The sequence below is a fragment of the Patiria miniata genome, unplaced genomic scaffold (genome assembly GCF_015706575.1).
Source record: "Patiria miniata isolate m_02_andy unplaced genomic scaffold, ASM1570657v1 HiC_scaffold_9, whole genome shotgun sequence".
In the NCBI taxonomy this organism is placed as follows: Eukaryota; Metazoa; Echinodermata; class Asteroidea; order Valvatida; family Asterinidae; genus Patiria; species Patiria miniata.
In genome coordinates this window covers 14935799-14951468 of record NW_024037076.1, presented here as the reverse complement: position 1 = coordinate 14951468, position 15670 = coordinate 14935799, and the positions used below count along the sequence as shown (strand labels likewise).

At 40.8% G+C, this 15670-nt stretch overlaps 1 protein-coding gene across 2 annotated transcripts in view; it reads left to right on the top strand.

The window, feature by feature from the left end:
- LOC119720601 (complement C3-like) overlaps positions 1-9581 on the top strand; it is a 55191-nt gene extending 45610 nt beyond the window's left edge. For both annotated transcript variants that reach the window (XM_038190335.1, XM_038190334.1), the window contains 8 exons: positions 89-176; positions 594-668; positions 1618-1720; positions 3023-3112; positions 5153-5242; positions 6244-6327; positions 6843-6981; positions 8135-9581. In XM_038190335.1, coding sequence (XP_038046263.1) covers positions 89-176; positions 594-668; positions 1618-1720; positions 3023-3112; positions 5153-5242; positions 6244-6327; positions 6843-6981; positions 8135-8279 — 814 coding nt within the window. In that variant the 3' untranslated portion in view covers positions 8280-9581. The remainder of the gene's footprint in view (positions 1-88; positions 177-593; positions 669-1617; positions 1721-3022; positions 3113-5152; positions 5243-6243; positions 6328-6842; positions 6982-8134) is intronic.
- The last annotated feature ends 6089 nt before the right edge of the window (positions 9582-15670 follow it).

The window sequence follows — 15670 nt, the reverse complement described above, 5'->3', positions numbered from 1 at the left end:
CTTAAACATCTAACTTAGTCAATGTTCACTGAAGTGTTGATTCCCATGTATTGATCAATAATTGTAACTGCACTACGCTATCTATCAGGTACTTGCGAGGAGAAGAAACAGGGATGGCCATTGTAGATGTGGGATTGTACACCGGCTTTAAACCCAAGAAAAGAGAACTAGACGATGTAAGTGGCTCATTTGGCTAAAAGGACAATGCATAACTACATAAGTAAGAGCAATGTTTTCAATTCTTTTAAACAAAGAATTAAAAAGTTGATGTTACAGTGCATGTTATTCTTAGATTTTGAACATTTAGAGAAGTTGATTCTGTGCATTTGGGGAAATTTTCTTCAGTAGGAGGCAAAGCGCACATGGTATTTAAAATTTTGCCTTTAATATGGTGTGATAGAGCTTGTCTGAAATTAATATTGTAGGTATTTTAGACATCAGAGAATCATCTTTTGTTATCAGCCCAACTTACTTTTTTAGGTTTGATAACTTTTTTTAATTGTCTAGCATTTTATAAAGAAACATCTTTAAAAGGACTTTTTTCCTCACAATTTTTTTTAACGAAGTTTAAAAACATATTCTTTCATTTGCAGGTCAAGGAACAAAGTGGAGGGGTTATCCAGCGCTATGAAGTGACGGATCGGTCAGTCGTGTTTTATCTCACAAAGGTAAACGTTAAGTGCTCCACTTTGAAGACTCACCTACAGATTTAACCACTGCTCTTATAGTGTAATCTTTTGCCAGTCAGCCGAAGATATTGATTCCTTCAACACTGTGTGCAACAGAGGATGCAACCCCTAATCATCACGAAAAGGATTCTCAGGTCAATAATTACACTTGGCACAACTAATTAGCAGCACTAGCTGAAACCAATATGGAGAGTATGCATGTGAGACACAGACAATCATAACTTGGTTGCAAACTGTACTGAATTTGTAGTTGTTTTATGGCTCCTGGATAAAAGCGACCCAGTTGTGAGTTTTTGACGTTTACAACTGCAGCATCATTATGCAGAAGAATGATTATGCAAAAGGAATGCTATATTAAGCACTACACTACTAGGGGAACATGGAACGAAAACATGACATTCAAACAGCTATAAACATTTCTCAAGTTTCCTTTTAAATTGACTATAATTACCTGATTCCATTCAAATTCACCCTTGTGTTTTGAAGCTGTCTTTTGAATTCAGAACTGTACAACTGGTCTATATTTGCTCTACAAGGGCCATGTCCAGGTTTTGTGTAGGAGCAAAAACTTGGGCAAAATAGTCCTTACCTTCATGGGTAAACAATGCATAGTGCAGCAATATGCAATGAATACTTTCAAAGAGACAACTGCCTGTTAATGTAGCAAGATCAAAAACTGAGCCCAAACTGCCTCAGATTTTCCAGCTGTAACGGGATACAGCAGTCATGGTAAAAGCATTGGGCAGCTAGCTCTTATACATTGGGTCTCATCAAAATTGACTCTTGATTGTTGCAGGTTCCATATACAGACTTTTGCACCTATTGTACTGTGTCACAATCGACAGGGTTGGGTTAGGCACTTCATAGTCTTGGATTTCATTAGATTTAGGAAGGTTCCTTCAAATAAGATTAGCTTATTTTATTACAGATCACCGAGGAGTACACTGTTATCAACTTCAACGCTCAGCGTGTGTTTAGTGTTGGAAAGGCCCAGCCAGTGGCTGTCCGTGTGTATGACTACTATAACCCTAGTAAGTCCAATTTTTCCTTGGCGTTCATTGCATTAACAGTGTTGTCAGTTATCCCTGAAATTTAGATTTCAAGACGAGTCATAGGCATTGATGACTTGATCACCATCAAAATCACATGAGTTGAGCCATATATTATGTAACAAAGAGTGCGTGAGTCAAGTTGAGTGGAAGGGAAGAATACTTGTGCTAATTATTTCTAATATCTGATATTACAAACTGAGACTTTTTCCTTAGTAATAATTGTAGTTTGAGGAATCTGGCATGCTCATATCATCACCGTCATCACGAATTGACCTTAACCTCCCCAAAGTGAAAAATTTGTGTTTCGACATACAGCAAGCGATTTAAGTTGACAATGTTTCGGAATGGTTATCTGAATATCGTTTTAGCCTCAAAATTCATATTTTTTCGCACTGTTTGAAAGCTGGGATCTTGAATGACACATTAATGTATGATTTTTATTGAACAAAATAACTGTTAACAAGTTATCAAACTAATTAACCATAAGTTCACTGTGTTTGAGTTTTCACGAAGTGACGCTAACCATGTGTATTAGCTATGGGCTTAACACTACTTCGTGAAAATGCCAGAAGCGAGTCGCGCATATCACGTGACATTTGTGTTACTTTGTGAAAATGCAAAACTGGTTTTTGACGTATGGTGTGAAGGCAGTTTACATGCGGAAGAATGGTATAGTACCCTTCCAGAAAACGCATTTTTCGGTTTTGACCCATTAAGTTGCAAACGTTAATTAATGTTAATTAATATTTTGGCAAAACTAATTAACTCTGTGTATAGTAACTTCTTATAGTGATAGATTATGTGTAATTAATAACAAAAATTAGGAAAAAATATCGAAATCTCAAAAATTTATTTTTCAATGTTAGTGTCACTTCATGGTGATGGTGACGATATTTGCCATTATGTACAATTCAAGATAATTTTTTTTTTCTATCATCTAAAGTGCTAATGAGTCGAGTTGAGTCTTTGTCTAAAATACTTGTGTCATATTAAGTCATGCTTGCAGTGACTCAAGTCGAGTTGAGTCAATTGCCTGTGCAAGTCAAGTAAGTTGAGTTACCAAAAATTGTGGCTCCAGTCGGACTCAAGTGGTGTTACCAACTCCAATCATTGCAACTCTTCCTTTGTTTTAGTTTATTAGTGATGTCGATGAAACAAGAATTATCCCTTCGTATATTTGGATTGTGATTTAAAAGGAAGTAGCTCTTTTAAGCAGCTCAAACTGACATAAGGTGATGATTTCTAATCAATTCAGTAATCTTAACCTTTTCTCTTGCACAGCTGTGGAATGCGTGAAGTTTATCCATCCTCAGTTGGGCTCTGATATGTTGAGTACAATCTGCGAAGGAGACACATGCACATGTGCTGCAGGTAACTAGATTGACATCTGTAACATTTGACAAAATACAGTTAACAAATCTATATGGTTCACAAGATTTTTTCTCGTCCTACATCTTTGCCCATGGTTCTTTTATTTCCACTAATTCACTTCATAGGAAATTACTGTACATGTAATTATGAAACTATCATTGAACAATAAGTGGAGGAGGTCTCCAGAAAGCAGTGATTGTAAACTGGAGATCCCCGTACGGTGTACTTACATACATTGAAAACATTGTCTACTTTAATTGAAATACAAAACTAAAACTGAAACAGGATTTCTATAATCTCTGGAATTCTGTACGAGTCTTCAAATAAACTTTCCTGAATTGTGTTTTTTTTTGTTTTTTTGTTTTTTTAACCACGCCCCCACAGATAGTTGGTACCAGCCTGGTACCAACTATCTGTGGGGGCGCGGTTGAAATCCGATGATTATGCACACGAATGGACAATATATGGTGCTTTTCAGGGCGATACATGCGTGAATTAAAAAAAAAGGCACCCAACACGACCGGAACACAAAAAAGGGCACCACTTCTTTTTTAAAACGGGCACTTGTTCAGAAAATAAGGGCACTTCTTATAAAAAAAGGACACTCTTTACAAATTATTTAGGGGGCCTAGGCCTATGGTGTGTTTTTTTAGCATTGAGATTTAATTGGGTATTTTGTCATGGATATTCGTGGGCAAAATTCAGTAGAATTGGCCTTGTGGTTAAATCGATATAAGGCTTCATATAATTCACCTTTAAAATGATGTAACAGTACGCCCAATGACGTCACCATGATACGCAATGTCAATTTCCATCTAAACACCACAACAACAAAAGTCCACACTCATTGGAGGGGTTGTAATTTTGAATCTGATCGTCTTATGATGAAGTCATTTATATAGACCTTTTTGGAATTTTGTTTGCTACATTTTGATACCCCATTGCTACCAAAGACTGTAAATAGTCCAAGATTGACAATGGTTTGTGAAAAATTATGCTGTTTGAAAAGATTTCATTTTAAAGATTACGCGAGGAGAAATTGCTAAAAACGCACGCGTCCGTAGTTGGCCCCTATTGACTGCACAGTGCTGGAACAAAACACAGATTATTCATTTTTGGGTGCCCCATGCGTACAAGCACTGTGTGATCGATATTCCCTGCCGTTCATTTTGGGCAGTCTAATATTGTCACGCAGCAATTTCCACTTGCGTACTCTTTAAATTTGCAAACTTTCAAACTGCATCATTTTTCATAAACCGTTGTCAGTGTTTGATGATTTATACATGTAGTCTTTGTTCAAATTAGGTTTTGCCCTTCACCAACGTGAAAAAAATTTCCATCTTATAATTTAGTCTTTGGTTGCAAAATGTAGCTAACAACATTCCCAAAAGGTCTAGGCCTATATAAATGGCGTTATCATAAGACGATCAGGTTCAAAAATATAGTGATGCCTCCAATGAGTCTGGACTTTCCCCTTTTTTTTCGATGTCTATAACACATCCCCGTCTATGTGCATAGAAAGTGTCAGCACAATTGGCCTTCCTGTTAATTAGATATAGGGCTTCATAAAATGCACATTTAAAATGATAAACATGCAACATGACACCTGCTGACATCATCATGATGTCACATCAATTTTTATCTATAACATGTCCCTGTCTATGTGCAGACTAAATATCAACCCAATTGAACGTGTAGAACAGTTGATATAGGGCTTCCTAAATGCACCTTTAATGTAATGTTGCTTGACACCTGATGATATCATCATGATATAACATCAATTTTCATTTATATAAACACATCCCTGTCTAGGTTCATACAAAGTTTCAACCCATTTGGCCTGTGCTTAAATATATATAAAGCTTCATGTAATGCACCATTAATGTAATGTAACAAGACACCCAATGACATCATCACAATGTCACATCAATTTTTTTCTATACCATGTCCCTGTCTATGTGCATACCAAGTATCAACACAATTGAAACAGCCAATTATAGACACTGAGTGATTTGTGTTCATGATGATCTCTCTAAACAGGCAGATGTGCAGACCACCCATCTACCAAACAAGTTGACTTTGATGTGAGCAGGATGAAGGAAAAGGCATGTGCCTCTTCTGCACATTTTGGTACGTGAGTTACTTGCATCTACAGCCATTTATAAAATTAAATAAACGTGTTCCTGATATAGTGGGGCGCTGTGGTCCAATGGTTATGGTGTTCGACTCGTGTACCGTGGTGCATGGGTTCGAATCCTGACCGTGCGAGTGCTCTTGAGCAAGGCACTTTACCATTATTGCTTCGTCCTTCGGATGGGACGTAAAGCCGTAGGTCCCGTGTGTTGTGTAATGCACATTAAAGAACCCAGTAACACTTATCGCTAAGAGAAGGGGTTTGCCCCGGTGTTTCTGGCAGTGGCTGTAATGTGCGCCGCAGCACCTTGTAACCATTATAAGGTGCTACATAATGGGTCTCATATTTCTCATAAACTTTATTTACCTTTCTTTAATAATTGACATAATTTCCAGCGCCTTGAGTACCTAATTGTTGGTAGATACGTGCGCTATATAAGACTCCGTTATTATTATTATTATTATTATAATTATTATTCATTTCTAAAGAGTCATACCCTAGACACCTTACTTAAGAAGAAAAAAATTATTTGCAGTTCGTAAAGACATTAACCATTCAACACCTAAAAAGATTTTGCAGATGGGGATGATCCAATGAATTGGAATATGAGACTTCCAGGCACATTTTATAGGAGCTACTGTTTGTGTGATAGCATTTTTCTTTCCAAGGCTTATTTAGTCAAGGGCAGAGAACAATAAACAAGTTCCATGAAAAAAAGCATTATAATTTACAGTGTTTTGAAATATTCTAAATTAATGACCAGAATAAAGTGAAAACTGTAAACCTTAATTGTTGGTAACTTGATCTTGGACATTCTAGTAGGAGTTCACATAAGTCGATGGTATGACCAGTCAGATATGTGTACATAAACTAGCCAGAAAGCACTCTCTGTATTGGAACATGAGCATATTATGTGGATGGGGTTGATATGCCACCTAATGAACTACCCAATCTGGAGATATATTTCACTTTGAATTTGTTGTTGCATATTTTGCAGCCTATGAAGTCCAAGTGACCGGTTTCAAGCGGAAAGCTGGTTTCCAGTCCATCACAATGGCCATCCTTAAGCCAATCAAACAAGGTAACAGAGTAGACTTGAGTTATAGCCAATGTATTTTTATGCAACAACCTACTGATCTTCTTGTGTTGAAGGTGCTGTATGCAGTCTACTGTGTCTGGAAATGCAACTCATTTAATTTTTGTCAAGTTGTTCACCTAAACTATACACCATGCATTGGGATGTTCATGTTTCCCTATAAAAAACTGTGAACCATGTTGTCCGTGTATGTATTTACCGCAAATCCATGTAATTCTGCAAACTGGCTTCGGCTTTTGTTTGTATAGTTTATGATACAGTGAAAAATAGTGCACCATGATCTGGTATATTGCTCTTGTCTAAAATAAGAGCAAAACAGAAACACGTATGAATATGCAAACAAAGGGAATAATTCTGCAAAAAACATACCAAGGACTTCCCCTACACTACAGACTCCTTAATTGCATGCATACACTTCAAAACCCACCAGCCAAATACGATACATGTAGTTGCTTCTTATTTACCTACTTGTCTGTGTGTTTACATTTCCTGGCTGATAGGACTTGATCGTGTCAGCGATGGTGATACTCGAACCTTCTGGAAAAGCATGAACTGCGGCAAACCTGACATCAAGAAGAAACGCTACCTTGTGATTGGTTCTGGTGGGCTACCAATCACGGATGACAATGGACTCCCAAGGTGAGTTGGTGTATTATAAGATTATATTGTCAGGCCTGTAGCTACCTACTGTGAGCAGTAGGCCTTTTGTTCATAAAAATGGTTCTTTCAAGTAAAAAAAGTGAAGGTTTCTTGTAATGTATAATCTGTGCCACATATGTTAATAAATCTAAATGTGCATACAAGGCATGGATGTGAACTATGAGTCGGGCCAAGAAATTGAAAAAAATAATGTTATATTTTATGGTTAATAGGATTAGCTAAAAAGTTCACCTATGTCAAATTTTTGTTTGGCCTCCCCCCCCCCCCCCCCCGAGCTTTGAACCTGAAATTGAGAAGTTTCATTGTCAGTAGCCATAACACACATGTAAAGGAAACATTCATTGATTTCATCCTCCCATTGACTTAAACAATATCAATCATAGTTACCCCGTGGATGTGTGTATGTTTTTTAATGAAGCTGGATAATATTAGCAAAAAAAATAAACTTTTGAAGATTTTGAACGTGTTTGGACTTGTTTTGTTTTAGTGAAGGTTTGCGGTAACACCATGTAGAAATCTCTTTTGTGGTTCTAAGAAGAACCGGTTGGTAGTAAAACTTTACAACCAACCAGTTCTTTTCAGAACCACTCATCTTCCCTAAAAAAGGATTTGTAGCAATCTCTTTTAGGAAGATGTGTGGTTCTGAAAACTTAATTAACAACCAACCGGTTCTTTTCAGAACCACACATCTCCCCAAAAGAGATCTCTACATGGTGTTACCACAAACCTTCACTAGTTCATGCCACCACCATACAAAGTTTCAAATCTTACTTTTATTTTGTTTGTCAAATTCTGAACTATGTTGATATTATTTTTTATGACAGCTCATGGGTTAATGTCACTTCAGGCCTTCATTGTCTAGATTAGCTGTTCTCGCTAGAAATTTTGAACATAAATTATAGCTTTTTGTAGCCATGTGCTATAAAGTTTGCCAAATGACTTGCTGTCACTCACCAAATGGACTTAAAAATAGAAAAGGCTTTAATGGATCAGTCTTGTTCGAAATACATTTTCCTTGATAATTTGCAGTGGTTCCAGCACTTTAGAACAGATCAAATTATAAAATTTCCATAAGGTCCTTAGAAGAATATTTGAAACAAAACGTTAAGGACATCTTATTTTATTATTGCAGCTACAAGTACGTAGTTGATGACAGGATGTCCTTCTACGAGTGGCCCTCTGCTTCCAAAGTCAGATCTGTCAAGAAATGGAAGAGGATTTTCGACAATCTCAAAGCATTCAAAGATGACTTCCAAGAGAGGGGATGCTCAACTTAGGCAAAACGGTTGCTGACTGTTGACAATTGTATTACCTGACTTTGCTTTGTTTGCCTTAATAATCATGTAATAGCTTCTGTCAATCTACCTACAGTATATCTCATATCATACCATATAATAACCATTGTACATCTTGATGGACTTTATATACTTTTTTATTTTGTTGGGATGTTTCGGATGCGGGAAAGGCAGCAAGATTGGGTCGTTCTGTCAGTTATCTTTTAAAAGACGTGAGCATTGAAAATTTCAGACAAGCCCATGTACTGTTTGTTTCAAAAGCAAACGCTTCAGCTGGAAAACTGTTTGAGTTGAATGGAATGTCCTAGGTTTTGACATGGTTATTCACGCCTTGAATATTGAATCAAGACATGAATTAATAATAACGTGATTGTATTTTAAAGTTGTATGTGTAAAGACATTTTGCCAGTTGAAGTACTTTTTTTTTTAAATACCTGCTCTGTAATATATAACAAAAGTTTCAGCTTTAAAACAAGGTATTGCAATTCATTCATTGATGTCAATATGATAATGATACCACATCCTTCCTTGACGTAATGTTGTTAACTACATGTACATAAGGAATGGGCCTATTTGATCTAACGTGCATAGGCTTAAGGCCCCATAAATTACCGTGAAACCTGTTTAAACTTTGCAAGTATTTCTTTGTGAGGAACAAGTTTGATTTGATGAAATGAAAGACATGTTGACGTGCTCATATTTCGGAAATTTGTTTATGTTTGTTTGAGAAATCTCATCAATGTTATAATGACCTCTAGCTCGCCTCGGGAAAGTTGCATGTGCATATGTATTTTTTAGTTGTACTTATACGCTTATTGTCTTTTAGCTTTTCAGTTGTGATTGCATAATGGCCAAAGAAATTAAGAACTTCATATTCCTTTGCTCTCCTAAAACCATAGTGTAAGTTTTGATCACTCACGTTTTCACTTTCCATGAGGAAGGCCTTCTTGATAATGGCTGGTTATGTAAGTCATATTTACATACGTTTTAAAACTATTGGATTAAATGTATACGGACCTAATGCTTTAACCATAGTGTTTTTCATATCTCTACAAATATTTTGAAAGCCAACTATATACGCATAGATAGTAAAGTAGTGAGGTACAGGGTTATTTTTTCTTGCCAAAATGCCTAAATATAGCGGCAAGATTTTTTTGATGTTGGCATTCTTAGAGTTATATTGGAAACTACATGTGCATGGTTTGCTAACTCGGTGTGCACTTTGGAACCTTGAATGTCACTACACTATCAATAAAATATACGGTGCTTTTGATGACACTTGTAGTCCGTGCCTCGTGTTCTAGAGTCATTCACGATTCGTTCAATTACAGAAGTTTAAGAAGTTCTTGGTTTGCATTTCCAGTGTTGCAGTACTCGTACTCGTACTCGAGTACTACTCGAGTACTTTTTTTGGAGTACTCGTACTCATACTCGGGCAGCAAAGTACTCGACATGTCGAAATTGTCCTCGATCATTAAAGTACTCGTACTCGAATGGCAGTACTCAGGGGAAAATGGTATACAGCTTTACTTTATGGCCTTATTTTATCGATTTTATCGATATTTTCAGATTGAAATGGTTGATTGGCTTGTGGAGAAATCGAAAATTCCTGATTTTCCTCATCTGCACGTCCGGGCAAACACATTCTTAACAGCAACCCGTGAGTGGGTCTGTATAATGGTCTGACTAGGCCTTGGCCAATTACGCACAATGAACCATTGCCGTTTTCGGAAATGCGAGTACTTGTACTCGTACTCAGAAGTACAAGTACTCGTACTCGTACTCGGAAGTACAAGTACTCGTTCTCGGAGACCTGTTCTTGTACTCGGAGGTACTCGTATTCGTACTCGGCAACCGAAGTACTCGGCAACCGAAGTACTCAGCAACCGAAGTACTCAGCAGTACTCGGAAAAAAAGTACTCGACTACAACACTCTGCATTTCAATTATTGCAGCCAATGGGGCATTGTGGGTATCTTTACAATACCAATTAATAAGTTTTCTGCGTTCGCATTTCCGTGTTTTATACGGTTTTTAAATGAAATAAGAATGATATGTGTTTGCCGAAGTTTTTCGATCCAATTATATTTCCTGCTTTTCAATGCAAATTTGCGTCAATATTATAAGCTCAAGCGGGTCACGCATAGGCCTTTTTCTTTTATTTTGGAATACATGAGGTTAAAGCTGGATCGGGAACAAAAATCGACATAAGTCATAATCGCGTATCGACCATCTTGTGATTCTATCATTATCACCTGCTATCTGACGAGGACAACGTGTTCACGTGCGCTAGCATGGAGTAAACAAGTTCTAGAAATGCAAGTCCATGTAAATTCTGCATCTTAGGTAGCGAAGTATTTTCCAATAAGTTTTCCATCTAGATAATACATGCTGTGAATTAGCAGTCGTGGTACTGGTAGCAGTGTGGCAGGTTGACCACAAAGTTGTTGTGCTGAATAAATGAGAGTTTCTTCAGAAGTTGGAAATCCTGTGTGTACAACCCCTTTTCTTGCGTTTGGCCGGATTTGGAGGACAAGAGCCCAATAAGTTCCCGTTACAATTGGTGGCAGGGTGGGATTTTCTACAGGATTTTCGGGGAAGATAAATGGCAAGCTACACGGAGTCGGCACGGAGTATCACTGAAGCCATCGGCAAAATTTCCAGGGAAATCGATCGGCCCTGCAGCGATCCCTGCTTGACAGTTTACGCAGAAATACGACCAGGTCAACGACCGGACATCAGCCTCGGCATGTTGTGCCAGAGACGCCGAGACTCGCCGCCGGCGCAGGCAGTCCCGCTGCCAGCGCAGGCAGCCTCGCTGCAGGAGCAGGCAGTCCCACCGAAGTCTGGCTTGAGGAAACGACCCGCTTCTTCTCAAGAGTTGAGACTTTACATCCGAGGGGAAATAATGGACACGGCAGTTAGTTTCTTGATTGATACTGGAGGCACAGAGACTTTTGTTTCCACTCGGCTGTATGACAGGACAGACACGAAGTTAAGACCCGTGCTCGCGGATTGCAGGTTCCGCCAAGTGGGCGGGAGTGAGCTGCGCATTGCTGGACGTGCTAAGATGCCGATTAAGACTGGGGAAAGCGAGATGCTACACAGCATTTGGGTCGCAGAAATAAGCGTAGGTGCCATTCTGGGACTGGACTTTTTGCGACACCATAAATGCCAGCTGATGTGGGACGAAGAGTGCTTTGTTGTCGGTAAGCACAGAGTTCCGCTACAACAGACTGCCGAACCAACGGTACGGGAATCCCCACTGTCGGTGCCTACAACCAAACCACTGGGTTCGGTAGATTCCCCATTGCCGAGGGTAACTCAACCGGCGGTTACTGCAGAACCAGCGCTGGGGTCCAGTACGCCAGTCAAGGACAGACAGTCGGGTTGGAACGGGTAGTCCCGCCGCCGAAGTTGGCAGCTCCACTGCCGTCGTTGGACACCACGCGACACAAGGCACCCGCAACCGCCGTGGCAGGGCCGCCAGAAGACGCCATGATGTTTGCGACAAGTGACCGTTGGCGGGAGGAAAGACAGTCAGCCGGTGGAGGGCAAGGCGACGAACACATGCAGAGTCTGCGGTCAGCAGTATGTCTCCTCGTTTACTCGGAGCAGGCATGAAAAAGCGGCGCATGAAGAACGGAGTTACCAGTGCCGGGAATGCCCGAAGCTCTACGGACGGTCGGACTGCTTGACCGGCACATGAGGGCCCAGCATCTGGAACCGACGAGTTGCGGATAGTCCTCGCCGATTGTTGCGTTTTTGTTTGATTTAGCAACCAGAGTGGGGCCTAAATCATCATTAACCATCATTCCTGAGGATATCCCGGAAAAGAAATAAGTAAATCATAAACAGTGAACTCTTGTGATTCTTGTTACAGAAAAGTAACTTCTTTTTGATAACTTTTTGAATCTTGTAAACATCACTTTGAAAAAAAGTTGTTTTTTCTCTAAAAGTGTGTTAATCATGTAAACCCTGTTAAAATAAAGTAGAGTGTTTTGTTCTCTACATAAATGGGGGAATTTTTGGGGGGAAAATTGTGAATATCATTTCATGTAAAATTTGTTGTTTGTGCCCCCATTCAAGAGAAAAGCCAAATTCTTCGGAGGGGAGGGGGCAGTGTAACGGACAGTCTATGCAGCACTTTTGTCGTCATTGCTTTCTTGCGCTAAGACTCCGGCGGAACCCGACCTGCTTTTGGGTCTGGCTAGAGCACACTCCGGATTTACGCTCTATAAATAGGTTGCTTAAGTGGGTTTCTTTTGTTGGGGGACGCGGGAAAGGTTTGGCAAGATGTTAACAATTTATACATTTGTTCAGACCTAGTGTATTTCTATGCTGGGAATCAGCAGTCGTGGTACTGGTAGCAGTGTGGCTGCTGTGGCAGGTTGACCACAGAGTTGTTGTGATGAATAAATAAGAGTTTCTTCAGAAGTTGGAAATCCTGTGTGTTTGTCCCCTTTTCTTGCGTTTGGCCGGATTTGGAGGACAAGAGCCCAATTAGTTCCCGTTTCGATAGCTTATTACGACGATGTCCACCGTTCCGTGTGTCTTCCAGTGTGGTAGGCTTTGCGACAAGGCCACTGAACCCATTACCTCAATTGAGATGTGGGAAAATCCCCTGTAATGGAGTGGTCTGAACAGGTTTTGAGATGTACGTCCACAAAACTGCTCTTTGGGATAAATGTGCAACTGGTGCCAATGTGGCTGATTGGCTTAGGGATGACATCAACTTAAGCAAACTCGACCCGTGGTCACTGAGGGTCAAGGAGCTAGAGGGGGAGGAGGAGCTCTGCTTGCATTCTGCTTTGCGTTGGAAGAGGGTATAGATCTGTCCTCAAGCACACTCTCTTTCACCTCTCTCATCACACAGTACGTCATAAAGCGACCGACCACATCCACGGCAGAAATGCCACCTTCACTCTTCTTGGGATGACTAACGGCAAGGAGCTTATTGACTCTTTATATTACCACAAGCTGGGCATGGGGATCAACTACCCAAGCGCGCATCTCCTGCGTGACGTTAAGACCACGCATGACCTGGAGCGGTGTTCGGACTGTCCTAAGGAGGTTGCTGATGGAGAACCAGTCATCAGTGTATGGCAACCGCCATAATGCAGCCGATCAAACTATTCCTTCATAAAGCGGTGTCATACTGGCTTGAATATGCAAGTGAAGCGCGAGGCTTATTTACATATAGTTACACTGACTGCCCAACAAGTCAGTTGCGAATCACGTCGAAGGTATGCTGTCTTACACCATCGCCGCCAACCGCGTGGATGGATGGGCGGCTCACAGCGATGTATGATCCTTTACGACGTAACTGCTTTCATCTCAGCCGCCTTATCAGTCAGTATCCGTGAGACAGTCTTTGCGTCGTTGATGCGTGTAAGGTCATTCTGGATGTTTGTCGTTTTCTTCTGTGCAAACAGCAGAAACAGCCAGAAACATCCAGTTACAGCTGTGCGTTGCCCCCTTCTGTCAAGTTGTCGTTGAGAAAGTCATCAGTGTCAATGACGCTGAAGCTTGGTTCTCCATCAGCAACTTCATCAGGACAGGCCGAGCCAGCTCCAGGTCATGCATAGTCCTGACGTCACGCAAGAGAAGTACGCTTGGGTAGCTGATCCCCAAGCCCAGCTTGTACTAAGAGTCAATAAGTTCCTTGCTGTAAGTCATCCCGAGAAGGATGAAGGTGGCATTGCTGGCGGAAGTGGTGGTCGGCTTTATGACGTACTGTGTAATGAGAGAGGTGAGAGAGAGTGTTCCTGCATGGCATTACGCCTGAGGACAGACAACAAAAGGAGCACAAAGGGGCCATTGATCCTCGAAGGAAGGTGCCTATTGTCCTCGAACGCAGGTTTGTGTGCTTAGTCTATGGGAGAGTGTTATATTACAGGGACAAAGGAAAACACAAAGCCAATCCTCGGAAGCATAGCAAAAAACGACTGGGTGTGCTTGGGGATAGATCTACCCTCTCTTCCCGCGCAAAGCAGATATCTGCTGCACCAAGAGAAGCGAGAGCTCCTCCTCTTCCGAGTTTGATTGAATTGATGACATCTCTGAGCCACTCAGCCACATTGCGCACCAGTTGCTCACTGCTATGCTGACACCCATATAGAGGACGTGCTGCTTCGGCAAGAACCCCCCCCCCCCTCCGACGTGTCATAGATTAGATCACTCTGGTTCCTCCAAGGGTTAGAATGGAAGCCAATCTTGCCCTTAAACTCCCAGGTCAGGATATCTTTTATATAGGATGACTTGACCCCGGTTGTTGGGAAGGCAACAGAGAAAGGATAGAGCTGTATATAGTCTCAGAGGAGGATATGCAGGGACCTAATAGCTCATATTCCTCAAAGATAAACTGTTCTAATATACCCAAAGAAGATGGTCTGAACCTTATAGAGTTACATTGAGCATGCGTGGGAGTTTGTCATCTTCACTTATTTTCTGATAGCTACACATTATGTCAAACGACATCTGAGGTGATAACTGATCTTAAGCGCGTAGGGCTGATCAGCTGCAGGATCGATCAGACAGTTGATTCTGTCTCGCAGGATCTGATCTTACATGGTCACTCTACTGTCTCTTGAAGGCTGGCCATGCGAAATCAGGATTGGCTTTGATTCAGGGTGTTTTGATGAATCCGTCTTACAGCACCATTAACATTTTGTTTTATATCAAATTAGATTTTGCCCTTCACCGACGTAGAAACACTGTTTACCTAGTGTGTTACCTCCCGAATGAAAGTTGGAAAAAATCACTCAGGTGAGACTCGAACCCACGACCTCCTGCTTTCTAGTGCAGATGTCTTACCACTCGACCACTGAGCTAACGGGATCGGTCGGGTGGTTCGAAACTGATGTACATAGCAGCGGGTACCGCATTAACTATTCATAAGATGGAATTTTGGCGTCGGGGTGATGTAAATCAAATTAGGTTTTGCTCTTCACCGACGTAGAAACACTGTATACTCGGTGTGTTACCTCCCGAGTGAAAGTTGGGGGAAAAAATCACTCGGTGGGACTCGAACCCACGACCTCCTGCTTTCTAGTGCAGACGTCTTACCACTCGACCACCGAGCTAACGGTTGGACTCGAATTGGGCTGGTTCGAATCTGGTGTACATGGCAGCGGGTACCGCATTAACTATTCATGAGATTGAATTTTTGCGTTGGGGTGATGTAAATCAATTAGGTTTTGCCCTTCACCGACGAAGAAACACTGTATACTGTAGTGTGTTACCTCCTGAGTGAAAGTTGTTTTATGATGTATCGCTCCTAGACTCGATTATAGCCACTTGGCAACTGGAGTTGCAGCTGGGGAACAGAATATACAACAGACATAGACGAAGACTGAGATTGGCCTTCATCAT